Genomic DNA, 18,630 nt, shown 5'->3' with positions numbered 1-18,630 from the left:
ATTAGTAATCTTGTTTACTGGATTACAACTATTTATTTTAAGATTAGATGCTTATAAGACACAACGATGACAAAAAAACCCCCCAATAAAACAATAATTTAATTTTTTTAAATTAAAAAATAATAAAACACAAACAGTTAAATATTTACACTTTTCTTTGTTATACCAAGTCAGATTTACACAAAATATATCTATATTTAAATAAATTACCTTATAAATACATTATACTGAAAATATAGTTCAATGCAGTATATGAAATTAGCTCAATAAAATTGTTAAATATGTGCAATGAATATATAGCAATAACTACATACATATATACATAAAAAACTTATTGTACTAATTTCCGATTTTAGCAAAATCAGGAAAAACAACAGTTGATACGACCTATTGATTTATTGCATTGGATTGAACTGCGTGTTTGATTTGAAGGTAAAGATTTAATTTCATGCTGCTTTTTAAACGCCAGGTCTGCTGAAACCTTGTCATCGTGCGATAAAAAGAGAAAAGCAAAGAGCAAAAACACATGTAACAAAGTGTGTCAAGTTTTATTTTCTCTTTCATAAATAACACTGAACAAGCTTTGCACAGTGATAAATACTATTTATACACTGTGAAACTCTCTGTATTAAAAAATACAGCATATGTGTAATGCACTTGATACAGATGGGGAAGTATTGCATTCCATAGCACCGGACCGGACCCTCCTCTCATCCTTTCAGTCCCCCAGCTGCTCTGCAGAGTCAGGTCCTCTGTGGTTCTCTATGAAACATACTTCCCTCAGGAATCAGTTGTTGCATAACTAGATCTAAGTTAAGTAGAGCCCAGCTAGGAAGAACAAAAGCTTTTAATAAAAAAAACAAAAAAAACAACCTCCACAACACAATCTTTTAAAGTCCCAGCTGAGAGAGACTATGTATGGTAATCGTTCACCCTCATTTCTTGAACTGCGTTATCGTTTCGGGGAACACAACACGTTCTCGGCATGCTTTTCTAACAAACTGGCGTGGAAAAATATCCTCCTCGGTGTCCTGAACGTACCAGACTGAGAGGTTGAAGATGTTCATGCAACAGCAGGGAGAAGCTAAGTCATTTGTAGGTGATCGAATAGCTTTCGGGGCTTTCCCGAAAGCAACAAACGCTCACACTTTTGTTCAGGTTCTCAACGGAACATCAGAGGCAGCAGGAGGTAAAAAAGGCAGGTTGAACACAAACGAGTCAAACACGGATCGACAACTCAGACGCGACGTTTGAAACATCTTCAACAGCGAGACTGAACAGTTCCAGGTTCACTTGGCTCAACATATTACAGGTTTGTGTTTTTATTCCCTTTGTTGTTGTTGTTGTTGTTTTTTTTGTCGTTTTTGCTTTTTAGTGTCAAATATTATTGCTAAATTCCAACGGGAAGGGGCATTTAAAGAAACATTTCACAAAAAGGGAGAAACAAAGAGTTTATCAGAAGATGCAATGTGTTTTTGGACAAACATCAATTCTGGATTTCAGCTGAAACGTTTGTAGAGAAACAAAAACAAAAACATGAAACAAAAAACGGGGGAGAAAAGAAAAACAAACAAGATCAGCCAAGTTTAGAAAACAGGTTTCCTGAAAAACGAGATGGATGTTTTAGACAGAAGCCCTTATTATTCCTCAATCAGACTTTGTCTGAGGAGCAGCATCGTAAGAAATGTAAAAACAAACCACAGAATCACATTCATCATGTAGAGTCCACGTTGTGTGTGATTGTCAGCTTCTGAGACTTTTAACCAACCAAATCCGTCCAAAGTTAAACACACCTTTATGAAAATATCATCGGTCGGTTCCAGCGGACTACGCGAAGAAATCTACGGCAATGAAAATCAACCTTGTTCATCGGCGCGAAAGCAGGTAAATAAAGTTGTTCATCTACGGCACACAAAAATATAAAAGGCTCTATTTTTGCTTTACTTTCATTCTATAAAAGAAACGAAGCGAACTCTGGTTTGGGTTACTTTGTGATTAGTTTGGTTTCAGCACTGAATGCAACATTCATACTCTTTCGTTAATCTTTTATGATCTATTGCACGGATTTGTGTACGTCAAAGAAAAAAAGTATTTACAGATTCGGCTCGAGAAATTCAAATATCTTCGAAAAGTTCATCTAAGTAATTCAGACCAAAATTAAACTCAGGTGTGGGTTCATAACACACAGAGGGTATATTTCAAGTATTTGTGAGCTTATGGCTAATAAAAATGCAAAGTTCAGTCACTCCATAAACTAAAATTTTATGCAAGACTTACAAAAAAATTCTTCTTTTTTTTTTTTTAATGCAGAAATGTTATGGCCCGTGCAGCTATAGAGAAGCAGGCCAAGTTGATAGTTGTCCAAGAGTGCTGAATCCAAGAATAAGCAAAGGAAAGCTTAGTGGAAGGAAAAAACGTGGTAGAAAAAGGTGCACAAGCAACAGGAAGACACAGAGCCTTAGGAGGATTTTAAAGCAAGGCCCATTCTTGAGTTTGAACGTACATATATATTTTTAAATAGAAATATTAACCTACCAAAAGGTATGTCACTTCTAGACTGTGGCTCTGTTTGGACAAGTTACTTCATTGAAGTGGCGTGGCATGAAGGTAAATCAAACTTTTGCTGGCCAATCAAGCTCAGTGACTTCATGGCTATTAGTCCAGGGATTGGTACTTTTAATCCAAAATGCATGTTTTTCCACCAAACATTTTCCTTCCACTCAACTTTCCAGTAATATGCTTGGTTACAGCACTTTGTGAGGATCTGGGTTCTTTAGGAGTGATCAATTTATGCAGAGAGTCTTTTCCACATCATGGTGAAACAGAACATCTCTGTGTTGAAAATGCCCTTTGGATTCCTCAAATGTAAATTCTGCAAATTTCTAGTAAACTGAATTTGAAGTTTTCATTAGCTGTAAGCCATAATGACAAAAATAAATACTTGAAATATTTTCTCCAAATTCCTTGGTTAATTTAATCACTGAAATGCATTATTTCTTTAAAGGTTTGTCTAATTTTCCTTCTTTTTGTTTCCCCAAATCGCACAGTCAAAAAGTAAACAAAGATGTAAAATCAAACCCTAGGATTTTCCACTGCTTCCAACGCAGGAATCACTTCCCCGGCTTCATAGCTCACCTAAACTTCCTGGAAGAGGCGTTCCTGAGTGTCCTGCTGCGAAAGCCGTTCCTGTAGCTCCGAACGAAACTGACAAACCAGCAGAACGAGCTTGGAGACTTCTCAAAACGAGGGCACTTTAAAAAGAACAAACAACTAAAGAGAAATGATTTGTTTATAATGCCCTTGCTATTAAACTGTAAATGAGCACTGGGTGTAGATAAAGTCACCTGAAATAAAACACAACCGCATGAAGTAAAGGTGCATAGGTTGGCAACAGAAAATCGATTCCTTGGTTGTCTAGAAAGCTCCAGATTGCACATTCATAACAACACCAGGCGGCTGGTGAGGTTTATTTCACCTCACCTCTGATATTTCTGAAAGTCATTGTTTCATTGACATCTCCTGTAACAGCAGATATTAAGAGGTACCTAAAGAAATCCAACTGATAACACGTGTTTAGATGACAAACCACAAAAAGGATTTTTCACAGCACCATTCTTTATCGAAGGGTGCGTCATGTCGACAACAGAAACCACAGAACCAAGACACTTTCAGGGTTTCCCTCCGAATGTGATGTCATGAAGGATAAATGGTAAACTTTGCCACCAGTACGCTCTGGACTCCAGAACTCAGTGGGCTCCTTCTTAGGCTGTCCAGTCTTAAGAGCCGAGTCTTCTGGTCCGCGGAGCTAACCGGAGTCACTGGTCGTCACACCACGTTGATGCAGTTTCCGCTGCCGGCCGTCGCCCTCTTGCTGCAGTACGAGAAGCCGCTGTGATTGGTGGAGGAGCCGTTCATGTGCGATGACTTGAGCTCCATCTGGCAGGCAGCGATGGCAGCGTTCAGCTCAACCTGAGCTCTGTGGACCACGTAGAACATCAGCCCAATGCTGATGATGATCTGTGGAGATAAGCGACGCAACACGAGCTCATTTTTTGGGTTTGTGTCATTTTAGGGTGTCTTCAAACCTGGAAGTCTTGTAGACTCTGGGTTAAGAACAGACTGTCTGACGCTCAGTAATGACCATAATGATTAATCAGCCCATTTCATAAACTATGACCTGCAGTGACCCAAATGCAGCTCAGCAGCCCATGTCATGAGGGAACATTTAATTAATGTATTTATAATGTATGAGCTGGACTGGAAATAACTACAAAGCAACTCCATAAGTGACCAGACAAACATCTCTAGATTTATTTGTCTTTTTGGACAAAAATTAGCTTGCAGGTTTTATTCACTAAAAATGCTGCCCAAATATTTCTAAGGTGTTTAAGTGAGCTTTCAACTTTTGTTTCTATCATTCTCAACTCATCAGGAGACATTTCAGCCCCACTGATATTTTTTTAAATGCATCTAAAGGTAAACATTGGGTTTAAAAGAAAAAGTTTTCTTCACATCTACCACTAGCTTTAGATATTTAATGACATTAATGTCGACCTACTTTACCAGAAAAACAAAAAGTTGGCGCAAGTGTTGTTTTCATCCACCTAGCACTATTCTCTCAATTTCTTTGCACTCAAAAAAAAGCATAGCTTTTTTGTATTTTAATGTCATGACAAAATTGCAACTAAAATAAAAGGATATATTTAATTTATAAAGCTAAATAAAATAAAACTGTTTATTGCTCTCTGTCATTTTTGCATTGTTTCTTATGGAGCTTACGAAATTTGTATTCTAAGGTAGTTAATTACATGCTACTTTTACAGCACCCAGTTTTGCATCCTGTAATCCTAGACAAAGTATAAAGGTCCACGCCTGAGCTATAAATACAGTTAACATTGACTCATGTCAAATTGAGGTCTACCTGCAGCCTCGACATTGAATTCATCCCCACTTCTCACTGGGCTGTTTTCTTTTTTTAAAGTCATGTATTAGCTGCTTCATCTCATGATTCGTTTAGTTCACCTAACAGTGTGTCATTTCTTTTCATTTATTAAAACTATTTTACGCTTGCAGACATGCAATTTACTGCAGTTTGCATCAAAATAATGTTTCTGTTTCGAAAACAGCTGGATGAAACTGATTCAGTTAATACCTGTAGTGTGGGATTTTTTACTCTGTTAGAACTGAGTGTAGTGCAGCCATACACATGTATTATGAAGCATCCAAATCCAATTTTAATATTTAAGGACATATCTCCAATGGGCTGAATTAAGTTAGAACAAAGGCAGACTCAGCAGCAGGTGTGTTTTGGTGTCAAGCCAAACGAAAAAGCAGAGCCCAATAATTTCTAATTTGTTTGGCTTCCAGGAAAAATTTGACTTTAGAGCAACAATTTAAACCTACACTTCTTGGAGAGGTGTGCGTCTTACAAAAATGCTACGTGTCCTATTGAGGGTGTGGCTCCCTGCCTTCAGGAAAAAGCGTCACCTGTTTTCTCCAAGTGCATTAGACGTTCGAGCAAAGTGCACATTACGTGTCATGTTTGTTCAGCCTTGCTCATGCCAGGTATGTTGTTGCAGTGTGAAGCTACTACCAAGGCCAGCCAGTGCTTATCTATCGTTACACAGGCCCAAACCCTGCAGATGAAGCTGAATCATACACTGGCCTTGACAAAAAACCAACAGTGAGCATGAAATAACTCAGAGAGGGACTTGAAAAACACTCTATGAGTTTTTGACAAAACTGTATAAGTACAAGAGAATAGGAACTTGAAGAAAGCTGAACATCTGCTCTCACTAGAAGGTCGTTCCTTATAAGGCTGCCGGCGCTGCGAGCTTTTGGATTTGTTCTGATACAGCCGATCCAGCGCACTAGCAGAACTTAAACACATCACTGAACTGCAGCTAGAGGAAAAACCTCTCGTCGGATTACTCTTGACACAAAGTAATCCGACACGCAGTTTGCTGTTGCGTGTCGGCTGCTATAAAGACTCTATAAAGTGTTTATTTTAAGGGGTTTAATATAGAAATCAAGAAATTGGAAGAAATAAAACAGGATTTCCTGGTGCAACCTGGGTAGTCCATGTTTGACCTGCGGACATTTCTAGGAGAACTCTGTTATACATCAAGTGGATCTATGCTTCCAGACATAAACACAGCTGAAACCCAGTTCCCTATTTTATGTACAAGTCACTCATTATTAATCATAAATTCAGTTATAGCATTTCTCTTACACATGTGAGTAGCTTGATATTATATCTATCCATCTCACCTGCAGGCTGAACACAAAGTAGCCACTGATGCTCTGCTCGGCGATGACGTCCTCCATGGTGCGCAGGGTGGTGCCCAGGTAAGAGTTGAGGAGCTGTGTGGGCAACAAACCCACGGAGGAGGCCACCAGGTAGTTTGGCAAGGACACATCTGTGATCTGAAAGCAGAAACAGAGACTTTACCACACTCAAAAAAAGAGAACGAAAAAAATACGGCCGCACTTTGGAGCAGAAATGAGAACCGTTTTCATGCCAGGAATTATCACTTTAAATTTCAAGGAATAAAAACAGACGTGGACACACTCTCCTGTGGTTAAATAAATGTCTGTTTATTACAGAACCATATTGTCACAGAGAACAACACATTAATTTAGTAGGAAAAAGCTCCCGCTAAGAAATATTTAATTGTTGGTACCTCCCACTATTTGTTTAAATCTAATGAAACAAACTTTTTTATTTATTATTTTTAAATGTCTGCTTCTAGATATCAACAACTTTATAACAAGCATTAGACATCATTTGTACACTACTCATTTGTTTCGTAGGACAATCCAGGAAAATCCTTTTTCTTTCAACTTAGACTGTGATCAGATTAGGTCGCAGCCAGGCTGTCCTACAGCAGACACTGCATAATGATGTATCAAGAAAAGCACTATAAAATGAATTTGTTTTAACAATTTAAACCAAAGACCTGTCTGTGTGTGGAGTTGAAACCAAGGTGCTTCTTATGCAAACTATGGTTTTAAAAGTGCTTTTGCCAAAAGGAAACAAACTGAAGCTGCTTCTTATAGATATTTAGAAAAATACCACTAGTCAATTTGATTGAAGACCATTTTTATTAAGTAAGGGAAACCAATTGTGTCATCAATTGAATATTAATTAGGTAATTTCTAACAGAATGGATAATATATATACCCTTGATACAGGGTTAGATAAAGAGTTTGCATCTGCAACATTAGAATAAGACAAGAAGACACAGATCAGATTCTGATGAAGAAATCTCTTTCTTCCTCCACTCCAGCAATAAGAAAACAGAACTACATAGTTTCTTCTGATAGCATCTACTTCCATTAGCTGATTAAACTACGCTTTCAGGGTTGCCACAATATCCTTTAATTCGTGTCACAATAAGAAAATCAGATCTTGGTTATGCTGGCAGACAAATGATAACAATATGGTGCAACTTCCATGTTCTAAACACACATCAGTGCAGATTCTGCTCAGCGTCTCGTTTCTCGTCGCAGCCGCCTAAATATAAACAAACGTCTGTGTCACCCTTGATCCCTTGTTTCACTGATGACATAAGCCGCAGCGTGACAGCGTGGGCTGCGCGTGGATGTGACCTTGGCTCGGTGTGCACTTTGTCCAGACTGTGCCTGATAGCGGGGCCGGAGGAGGATACGGCCCGATGCAGCCTGTGCCAAAACGTTTTCAAGGCGTTCAAATACAAACGCTGGATCCACCCAAATGTCTCGATGCAAAGATAAATCCCAAACCATCCTTCATTTAAAAAAAAAAAAAATACAATCCCAGACTTGCTTTTCCGCAATTCTTTGTCGTTTATGTTCACTTGCAAAATAAAACAGCAAAGGTCAATATTAATGAATGATCTGTGACAGATTTTCTAAAGTGGACAAGCAAATCCTTGGAACAAATCCTGGAAATACCACAAAAATAGAACGAAAGAAAAACCTTTAACACAAAACTTACTTCATTCATATCTCTATTCCAAAACCTTTGATCTGAACTCCTCAAGAATGGATTATATCAACAGAGACAAGGGTACACATTTACAGGGTCCTCCACATGTTTGTGGCCATTTTTGAAAGAAAGAAAGAAAGGAAGAAGGAAACAAAGAACAAAATTAAGGAATTTAAGTAGGATACAAGGAGGGAATGAAGGATGTGGAAGAAAGTAAAAAAAAAGGGAAAACAAATAGAGGAAAAGAGAGAAGAACAAATGGAGGAAAAGGGAGGACACAAGGATAAAAGGGGAAAAAGGATAGGAACAAGGTAAGAAAAAAATGAAGGAATAAATAGAATAAACAAGGAAAGAGACAATCAAGGATAAAAAGAAGGACATGAAATAGGAAAAATGGATGAGAGGAGGATAGGAAAGAAAGGAGACAACAAGGGACAGACAGAAGGACTGTCCCTCCTTCTATCTCATTATTTATACAGACATAATAAAATCTGGAACTACAATTACTTACCATATTTTTATTTTTATTTTACATACTTATCCACACCTGAAAAAAGTGAAATCAATTTCCACAACTTTCCTGACTTTTTCAAACAGCGTAGGAGTCAGTAGCTTTTCAAAACATAACTGATGTTTTCTCTTGATGCTTTTCACTAAAAGATCTTGACTATGTGCAGCCATGACACATCCAACCAGTAACATGTTAAAATGAATAAAAACAGGACCTTTCAGCAGAAATCATCCCTGACTTTTAAAGTGCCTCTGCCTGTCAGGCGTCTTGCATATATGCAGCTCTCTGGCGTTCATCTAGGGGAGAACACATCGTTGGTATTTTTATAACCGTGCAGACAATTCCCACTGAACCTCCTACTTGCTTCTGTAAGCCTCTACATCAAGATGATCTGCAAAACCGAGAAATAAATAAAAAAAAACTCCCCATCCTGTGTTTGACCTGATTCAATCAGATAAGCAGCTGCGCAGGTCTGACTCTGTGCTCATAAACAAAACTGTAAGTAGGCTAATCTTAACTATAGAAACATGTTAGCAGCTGTAATGCTATTGTTTGTCTAGATACACACGTAACCCTATATTTTCTTGAACAGATGAGTGTGTAAGTTAAAGTAATGGGTGTCCTTATTCCATTATTAGCTCATTATGCCAGTAGGATGGTGCTCTGGGTAATAAAGCATGCTTAAACAGCTGATTTTGTCCACTTTGTCTTAGCAAACTTTTTTTTTTCCCCCCGAGCTGTCCCTTAGTTTTGCTAACAGCTGCAGTCTCTGGGTCGTTTTAGGTTACCAACTATAATGTGGCACCATCTACTTCAGCAGAAACAAGCAGGGGGCACGCTGAAATGTAGCCTCGCTCGCAAAAAGTGCCTACCCAGGGCAGAACTCCACCGCAATGAGTTTGTGTGAGCCGAGATGTTGCCACTCATGGCCCTGTATACTGTTGAGGGTATGATTGTTAGGAAACAGTTAGCAGCTCGGCTTAGTAATGAGCCTCCTGGTGGGATAAATTATAACAAGACAGTGAGACTCTGAGGAAGGGCTGAAAGCCCGCTGGACTGGAAGGTGAAAATACTGCCAAGGAAGCAGGTGGAGCAGGGGATTCATCTTATTAACCTTCATCCAGCAGGACCTCATGAAGTCCCCGGTGGAAGCTTCACTGTGTGCAGCTGGAAGTAAGCGCTAGTTTCACACAGCTGAGTTTGTTTTTTCACGAGGCAATAAGTCTGGTCCATTCCTCAACACAGTCCTCGCTAAAAAGTCCAATCTAAAGCAGACACAGGCGGTATATTGGGACAAATGCAGAACTGTTTGACTCTTTTGCAGTCACTGTATGTTGTAAACATCTTAAAAATGTGTGAAGTAGGTGCACAAATGTGGAGAAACAATTACATTTCCTCTTGACTTTCCTTTTTGTTGATAAATGCATTATCTGGTTTTTGGGTTCGTTTTTAGCTTTCTGCGAGTGAATGCATGCATACCGAAACAACCCAGTTTCTGTCCTTCTGGATACATTGATATTAAACTGGATCTGAACCTGAGTAAATGACTGAACTTCAGGGGGATAAACTGTGTCAATTTGAAGATAGTTTGGACGAAGCAAAAAAAGGGGGAATTTTTGGTCCCACATTTTGCAAACCAGCGCCAAATATGGAGGTAAATGTGGTAACCTATAAAGCAAGAGAGTCAAACCCATTTTAGTTTTGGGCCAAATCAAGATCATAAATGCTCTTAACGAGTCGGTTGTGTCAGAATGTACTGATAAGACCCATTCACAAACTGTTAAAATATTCAATAAATTCTTAAAATTAAATCATATTTAATATTTTTTCAGTCCCCCGAGGATTTCACCATTGTTTTCTGATTTTTTGCAATAGAAATCAAAGGGTTTGTGGTCAGTTAAGGCTGAGGCAGTTGTTTAGGACAAGTAAGAAAGTTTTTGACAATTTTTGAGGATCATCTGCTATAAACTACCAATTACGTACTGGTGCAAAAAAGTGTGGGGATTTGTTGATTTTGCATGAATTTCCGTAATAATCCGTAAGAAACTGGAGGGACTGATTGATATAATTTGGCAGTAAACAGAAAAACTGCACAGATTTGACTAATAAAATAATATTTAAGCACATTTAGTGTTCAGTCAGAACTTAAGAGGGCCACATAAAAAGCTGTGGTGGGCTGGACTTAGCCCACAGGCCTCAAGTTTGACACCTGCTATAAAAGTACAATCTGAAAATGTCATGACAAAGGCTGATGCACAAAGGCATTTTTAAAGGCACAAAGCTGCGACAACGTAACTAAACAAAGGGGCAATTAAAAATGCAAAGTGGCAACCAACAAATTACCACAACGAGCATTCCAGGAAGCTCTTCTCCTCTATTTTCCAAAACAAACCAACTTGAAGGAAATTAATAATGCAAACCAGAGTGACAGGAGCAAAGCAACACGGTGCATAACGTCTGTCTCTTTAACACCTCATCATCACCTCTGCAGAGCCAAACCCAGGAGTTAATGCAGCGTCCAAGGTTAAAGCGTTGTGCGGGTTACTCTGAGATGACAGGGCCAAATCATCCTATGGATACAGAGAGTATCGCAACCGCTCAGCCTTCACATTAAGAAAACACATAAATCACATGGCATTTTGGCCACTTATGCAAAAGAAAGCCATCTGCTTGATTTCTGTGATACAATTGCAGCAACGTTACAGACAAAATCTTAAATGTGTTCGCTCTTTAAAATAAATAATTTAGATTTTTTTTTTGTTTGCCAATATATCTGTAGGCTCACTTGTCATCTCTAATGTCAGTGTAATCAGTGAAATGTAAGATATAGAATCTTATCTTCTATAAGATTCCCCGAAGCACAAGGTTTAACAGCTTACTATATCTGCAGGTTGCAATGATCTCGTGTCAAACTGAAACTGGAAATATCTGAAGTACAAATCCATAACAATAAAGCAGAAACATTGTTTTATTTAAAGTGCATAAGGGTAGAAAAGACATCAATAGTTATTTAATGGTGCTGTGGTATTATGTTTTCCAAACGCTGTATTCTAATTCCCATCACTGCCAATCTGAGAGAAATGTGGAAATTTGGAAATCAGCAACTTCCAAGTTGGTTTAGAGTGTGTATCTTGGAGCAAAAGCCAAGAGCAAAAAATAAGTCAAATTAAATACAAAAATATTTCTAAGAAATCAATCATCCAGAAAGCTGAACTGGTTTTGCATCCCACAATTACAGCTCTTGTGGAAAAAGACGTAATCTTTCTTTTTCTTTTCCCCCTGCTGCTTCCTTTATGCTGTGAGCTATAAATGACTTTCAAGCTCACCAATTTGCATCCACTTTTAAATGTTGTGTGCCCCGGTGGTTGACTGCAAGAGTTTTACTATTTCATATAACCAGTAACAGAGGCTTTATACAGTGTTTAGACACACACCAGCATTCATGTGGATTCTGCTTTAAAAGTTGACGTTTAAGGAACACTTTTTGTAACAGGTTAACACCGTCAAAAAAGCGTAAACATCCATAGAGCTGTTTCACTGATAACTATCTGCTCTTATTTGACTCAGCTGAAATGTGAGATAAACATGTCATTCAGTTAAAGTGACATTTCTTGGAAAGACACCCCATCTAAAAGCACGCTGCTGATAATGTGATACTAGCTTCCCAGAAAAGAGGGTCACAATTCTAACAAGTGGGGAATGATTCTTTCTTGAAAACTCCGACTTTAAAATACCTTTCAATAGTCTTCATACCCCTCAAATTACCACATTTTGTTACTTTACAGCCTCAACTTTAATGTATTTTATCAGGATCTTATATGACCGTCCAACAGAAAGTTGAAGATAATTACAAAGTGAAAGAAAATTATATGTTACATACATATAACACGTAGACTCTGATGCCTCTAATAAAATCAAGTACAACCGATTGCTTTCAGCGAGGAGTCTGAATATTGTTGCAAGTCATTGTTCATATTAAAGATCTCACATTGCAACATTATATAACATCACATATACTTTGATAAAACTGAAAATAAAAACAGTAATATTCTTCAATGTACCAACAGATTTTATAAGGCTTTTACTCTTTAGAAGGTAATCAGTGATCATAAATTATTCATTTAATGTATGAAGGTCAAGGTCTCAGGTTGAGTGTAGAAGGGCCGAGGAAAGCAATATCCTGACGCTGTTTAGTTTTATCATTTAGCTTGATCAGATGTCTTTGTCAGGATCAAGTTTACATGTTCAGGGAAAGGTGGTTTGCATACGTTGTATCGGAGCACCGCTGAAATAAGGCAAAACGTTCCTGTTCTCTGGGGGACGGCCTTATATTTCCAGCTAATAGCCTCTTGTCTGCCTTGAGCATGAAAGTTACATGAAAACGCCTGAGTTCAGTGTCCACTGTTCGCAGTTAAAATAGTAGTAGCTGTTCCTGACTCTGTTCTGGCAAGATATAATTTCCCCTGAGTGTCAGCTGGCCCAGCAAGAAAGCATTTCCTTTCTCTTCTCTGCTAAATGAGGAAGGTCACCAATTTAACAGAGAACCAGAGATGGGCCGGTTTCTAGAACTGAGGTGTACCAAGGTCATCAAACATTGTGTAACGCTGTTTCTATGGTTAAAAGCAGTGATCAGAATTCTGTGGTGAATTATGATCTCCGGTTCTTGTACAGTCCCGACCTGTTGATGCCACAGATTTTCAATTCAGGTATTTTTTCTTTAAGAACTGTTATATAAGACGATATAAAAACAGCACTGAAACTGTAAGCCTTCTTGCTGTAAGTGGTCAATTATTTACGTTAGAAGCAGAGGCCAAGTTACACTGTGAGTGAGAGAGAGGAGTCACTGTAAAATAGTTTTATCAGTACTATAAAACAAACACGATTATGGAGGTGGCATTTCAAACTGACTTTAGCATCATACAATAGGTGACAAATGTAGTTAGCATTAGAAATACAGCAGGCTTCATGTGTATTTTCCAGAAATTACTTGTTCAAAATGCTAATTCCAGCATTTTCCATGACTGACAGGTTGAAAGCTCAAACAAATTACCTTTCTTCTTATTTCAGCTTTCTGATATATACTAAACCTTTTGCTCTCACCCTTGAGCAGCCTAAGTGTGTAGTATGCAAACATGTCTTGTCAAGGTGTAAAAAAATACGATAATCTTTTAATCAGCTTCTTACCGTTCTTGTGACCTCATTTTAAACACCTCACTACATGGAAAACAGTAAAATTTGAAAGTTCTTTCCCCAATCACAACATCCACACCAAAGAGTTTTGTTGTCAGTACAACTGATAGCGCTTAGATATGAGGCATTCACTGAAAGGAAAAAGATCAGATTTTTGGGTTTCTGATAAAGAGCTGATAACGCTGAAAAATTGAGTTATTCAAGTCACAAGTTTTTCTTTAGTGCATCTCTAGTTTATAGTCCATTTAATGAAAACACCATTTAATCTGTAAATACTAGGGTAAGTGTCAGTGCACCCATAGTCTTCTTTAATGATACATAACAGAGCAACACCGCTTTAGCCTTCTCCACATCTCAGCTGGATGAGAAAATACTCCTACACATTGCTCTTAGTTACAGGAAGGAAATTCAACCTTATTTTTGCAGTACTGACATTATGTTTAGCACTTTATTTATGAAAGTATTGTGTACTACAGAGAATGAACGCTGTAGACTTGAAGCATTTAAATGCAGATTCAGTGAATAGTTTCCCTACAAAACTGCAAATCCTCCAACTCAAAGTAAGGAGAATAAAAGCATCTGAAATCTACGTAATGTGGTTAAATACACAAAGGAGCATAAAATTTTAACAGTCGGATTAAAAGCTGGTAATGATGACATTATACCAAATTACATTAATGTAATTAGTGTAATTACATTAATTACACTAATGTAATTAGCACATTTTTGAAAGTGCATTTCAAAAATGAAATGCACTTTCTGTTTGATATTAGCAGGTTCTGAACTACGTCTACTAGTTTTCTTTAGCGATAAATGCACATTTCTGTTTTAGTGACTAAATAACAGTTTTAGGATTTTGTAGGCTTACAGTTGATATACAATAACCTTTTAACTCAATGAAGAGTAGAGCCACAAAAATAAGCAAAACTGTACACAAAAATCACTTAAAAACTACAACTAAAACTTGTTTTGATTTCATGTCTTTGCTTAAGTCTTATATTTGCTAAGAAATATAAGTATCAACAAATATAAGTAATTCAAAATCAATTCAGGTTCCCTCTCCAAACGTTTCTGTGACGCCCACTAAAAGGTTGGCACCCTGGATGGTCAGCCACTGGAAACATGAGGAGAAAAAACTGATTAATGGTGTTTTATACTCACCGAAAAAACTGCATTTTGGAGTCCAAATGGTATGGGGGTGAGTCTTGCTAAGGCAACAATTTTGAGTCCGCTCCCTCCTTCCACTACTCGTATAACAGCACTGAGCTGGTCGCTGTTCCCAACTTTATTCAGGACCCAGTCAGACAATAACCGCTTACACACTAGGTGTGCCACAAAGGTCCCTATTAAAACTCCCACCATAACCAGTCCCATGCCCAGTACGAATCCATAAAGGTAGCCTGCTGCCACATTCAGAACAATGTATCCCCATCCACATGGAAAGGAAACAATGATCAAACCAACTATGAAGAGCAAGGCTCCAACAAAACTGTCCAGGCTCTCCACCCAGAGCAGGAGGTCCTTGAGGTACTGCCGCACCAGCGCGACTGAAGAGAAGCACACGGCGGTCAGGATGCAGGCCAGCAGGGCGCTCTTGAAGCAGAAGGTGGTGATGCAGCACGGGTGTCTGAACTCTCCGCTGCTGCTGCTGAAGGATGTCCCCCCCGTGTCGCTGATAATATCGGGGTCTCCATCTGTCTTCCCAGCCCCGACCCCTCTCTCATCAAACGCGCTGCATATTAGGATGTCTATCTTATCACAATCCTCCGCGGCAGTCCTCTGCAGCCAGCGGTTCAGCTGTATCTGCGTCTTGCCCAGTGCGTGCTTCACAAACTTGGTGAACAGCTGCACGGTCGTGACCCCTGACATGTTGTGCCACCCCAGCCTCCCTCAAATCACCTGTGGGGACCAGCAGCAGTGGGGCTCAGGTGACAGCTGGGATTGTACCCGGTTTGTTATTAAATCCAGCCTAAAAGGGTTTTCTGACGAAGAGTTCAGCAGTAGTACCGCACAGCTGTGCTGCTCTCACACCAACTGCCATTACAGGGTCGGGCTTTCGTCAGTCAGTGTTTATCTTGGGTAAACTAGCTGGGTGATATGCCAGTCCAGTGACTCTAAAAAGCAAGTTTTACTGCGTCTGTGTCCGACACTCGCCATGTTCAGAGTCGCCATCCCTCAGCTCCGGGTAAAATCGAGTTGAAATGGGGAGAATGAACGAAGCTGGACGAACTTTTAATACTTCACCAGCTTTCCCATTGAGCCAGCCAGCCAGCCAGCCAACACAGAGACAGGCGCAAATCACTGCGGGGCTAACTTACTGCCACCGTTAGCTAACCAAAACGGTTAGTGGATAAAGTCCAACCTTTGCATTTCAGAGATAAAACCACAGGATCCTCAGTCTGAACGAAAAATCGAAACCTCTTCAAGAGACATAAAAAGACTGTTTGTCCTTTCCGCTGCCTGCTGATCAGCCGTTTGTTTGTCTCGTCTCCTTCCCTATACGATGGATGCTGCTGTCGCTGTTACAGCTATTCATACCGACCACTGTTTGTGTCCCAGAATGCCAAGTAACCTCAGCCCATTCTGAACCAATCACAGAGCTGCAACCGGTATCGCGATATTCCGTGGAGTTTCAGCACAACTCTAGCGTTTGTTCAGAGCGTAGACATGAATACGGTTCAGAGTAGATTGGACTCGTTTCGTAAAAAGGATACGCCAGCGCGTCCGCCATATTGCGAAAGGCAAGTTTATTTTAGAGATAATTTTAACATGGAAATTGAAGTTCTCTGAAAATCAGAAGGACTCAGGTTTACTTAAAATTGCGTGACAAAACATTATGACTTATAGCAGATTTTAATTAAAATGGTTGCTTTTAATATAATATAAAATACTTTGCATCTAAACCTTGTGTAATTTACCTCTAAAATATACCAATCCACCACGTTTAGTCTATGTTGCATAAATTAGGAGTTACTTAGTTCAGCAGATAATTTGTTTAATTTAAAAAAAAATCACAATTTAAGGGGTAAATGTGAAAACCTTAATTCTATTTTGAGATGTAAAAACAAAGAAAATGACAAGATTCGTCACAAATATTATTATTATTATTATTAGTATTAGTATTATTATTGTTGTTGTTGTTGTTGTTATTAAGTTAAATCTGCTTATAGGAACACAGAATATGCTTTTCAGTTATCTAATTACTAATCAAACTGATCAAAATTTTAGTTCAATAGTTATTTAATTTACTGTACACATTGAAATAAAAAAATGCGTGCTCTGCCAATGCATTCCAATATTATATCTATACACTACTTAGTTAGCTTGACCTAAAACTAATGTGCGTGTTATTCACAAAAATGCCACTCACAAAATGGTGACAGGACTAACGCGTAATACGCGTATCTGTTAAATAAATACATATAACTCCTCCATGTACCAAGTTATTTAAGAGTTGTCATGTGGCCTCACCAAACCAGTCATGACTTTCAAATTAAATGTTGTATTTTGACCTTAACAGGGCTCTTCAAAGAAAAACACACCCCTGCAAACCTAAATGAACTGAAGAAGAAAAAAAGTTGTTGCAAGAAGAAAAAAATGTTTACATGAGGAACAAGTAAGCATCTAGAAAAATTTGTTTTAGTTGATGATTTGATGTTTAAAACGTATGTTGACCACTGTATTTACAAAATTTGCTAGTTAGAGCATATGATATTAAGTTTATCAATGAGTTTTACAAGAAATGATATTTGCCTATACCCGGGTTTTTAAAGCAGTGCGGACTATTTAGTATGCAACACAATTTGAAAACATATTTCTGGGAATCCTGTTGTATATTGCACACAGTGAGAATGGAGTTTTTGCTTTGCATAAACATAGAAATAGTGAAGATCTGAATATCTTGAACCTTACAAATTGCTTATTTTTCCTGAACTATTGGTAATATTTCAATATTCTAAGTTGTTTTTATAAAATATTGTCGCTCCTGTGTTTTAAAAAGGTTTTAATCCATTTAGGTAGGCTTTTTAGTCTTTCCAGAACTCTCCACTAGATGGAAGTGCTGCTTTGTTTTTCCCCAATCAGCTGCTACTTCGTTGAAAAGCAAATGAAAATAAAAACCAATACTCAAAATACTACTTAATTATTTTCTTGTACATCCTTCCACACTTATCTTCAAAATTACTTTGGTTTTTCTTTAAGCATTGCTAATACCTAGAAAACGACTTTGACTCAAAGTTTGCAAACTCAGGAATATGAAATGTAAATACAGTAAAAAGAAAAAGAAAAAATGCAACTCAGATAATATTTAAATAAAAATATCTGATCTTCAGAAAGTAAATGAATAATGCATTTTCAGTCCTAAGCCACATCTCACACTTTCACACAAAAAAGAAATTTAAACCTCAAAGTTGTAGATGTCTATAAGATCACTTTAATATCAAAGCTAAGTTGACCTTTTGAGGTATTTGTACCCTCCACAAAAAGCTTGCTGTAAATTTCTCTCTTGTCTTGTCAAATTTGTGATGCTCATTGGACTGCGTGTCCCACATATCTTCTTTATGTTATTATTTAATGTTTCAACCAGTGAAATAATGTGGTTTTATTTCATGTGTTTGCTAGTGAAAGTTTATGAGAATGTGTGCACATATTTAAAGTTTAAAACAGTCAAAAAGGTTCTCACTTTCCTTCAGCTTAGAATCAAGTCTGGGAAATAAGACAGCGATATGCAGCAGGAAACATTTCAAAGTAAAAGCATCACCCATGACAAACGTGTTGATGCTTGAAGGCATATACCTAGGAGAAAATAATGTACTAACTTCCAATACAAAATCGTGGCTTAGGATGGAGTCAAAACAAGCAAACACAGACGTTTTTGTTCTAAAACAGCATGAATTAAATATTAAACTGACACACTTTTATCAGGAAACTGTGGCTGCTTCTCTCTGACTTCGCTGCAGCT

At 38.1% G+C, this 18,630-nt stretch overlaps 1 protein-coding gene across 1 annotated transcript; it reads right to left on the bottom strand.

The window, feature by feature from the left end:
- Positions 1–524: 524 nt before the first annotated feature.
- Positions 525–16,214, bottom strand: tmem64 (transmembrane protein 64). The gene is made up of 3 exons (XM_014476105.2): positions 14,832–16,214; positions 6,271–6,426; positions 525–4,017 (listed from the first exon to the last, which is right to left on the bottom strand). Exons 1-3 carry the CDS (start codon positions 15,537–15,539, stop codon positions 3,826–3,828), a joined length of 1,056 nt encoding a protein of 351 aa, XP_014331591.1. The 5' UTR covers positions 15,540–16,214; the 3' UTR covers positions 525–3,825.
- Between the last annotated feature and the right edge of the window lie 2,416 nt (positions 16,215–18,630).

The sequence above is a fragment of the Xiphophorus maculatus genome, chromosome 13 (assembly GCF_002775205.1).
Source record: "Xiphophorus maculatus strain JP 163 A chromosome 13, X_maculatus-5.0-male, whole genome shotgun sequence".
Classification (NCBI taxonomy): Eukaryota; Metazoa; Chordata; class Actinopteri; order Cyprinodontiformes; family Poeciliidae; genus Xiphophorus; species Xiphophorus maculatus.
This window is presented reverse-complemented; position numbering and strand designations above follow the sequence as displayed.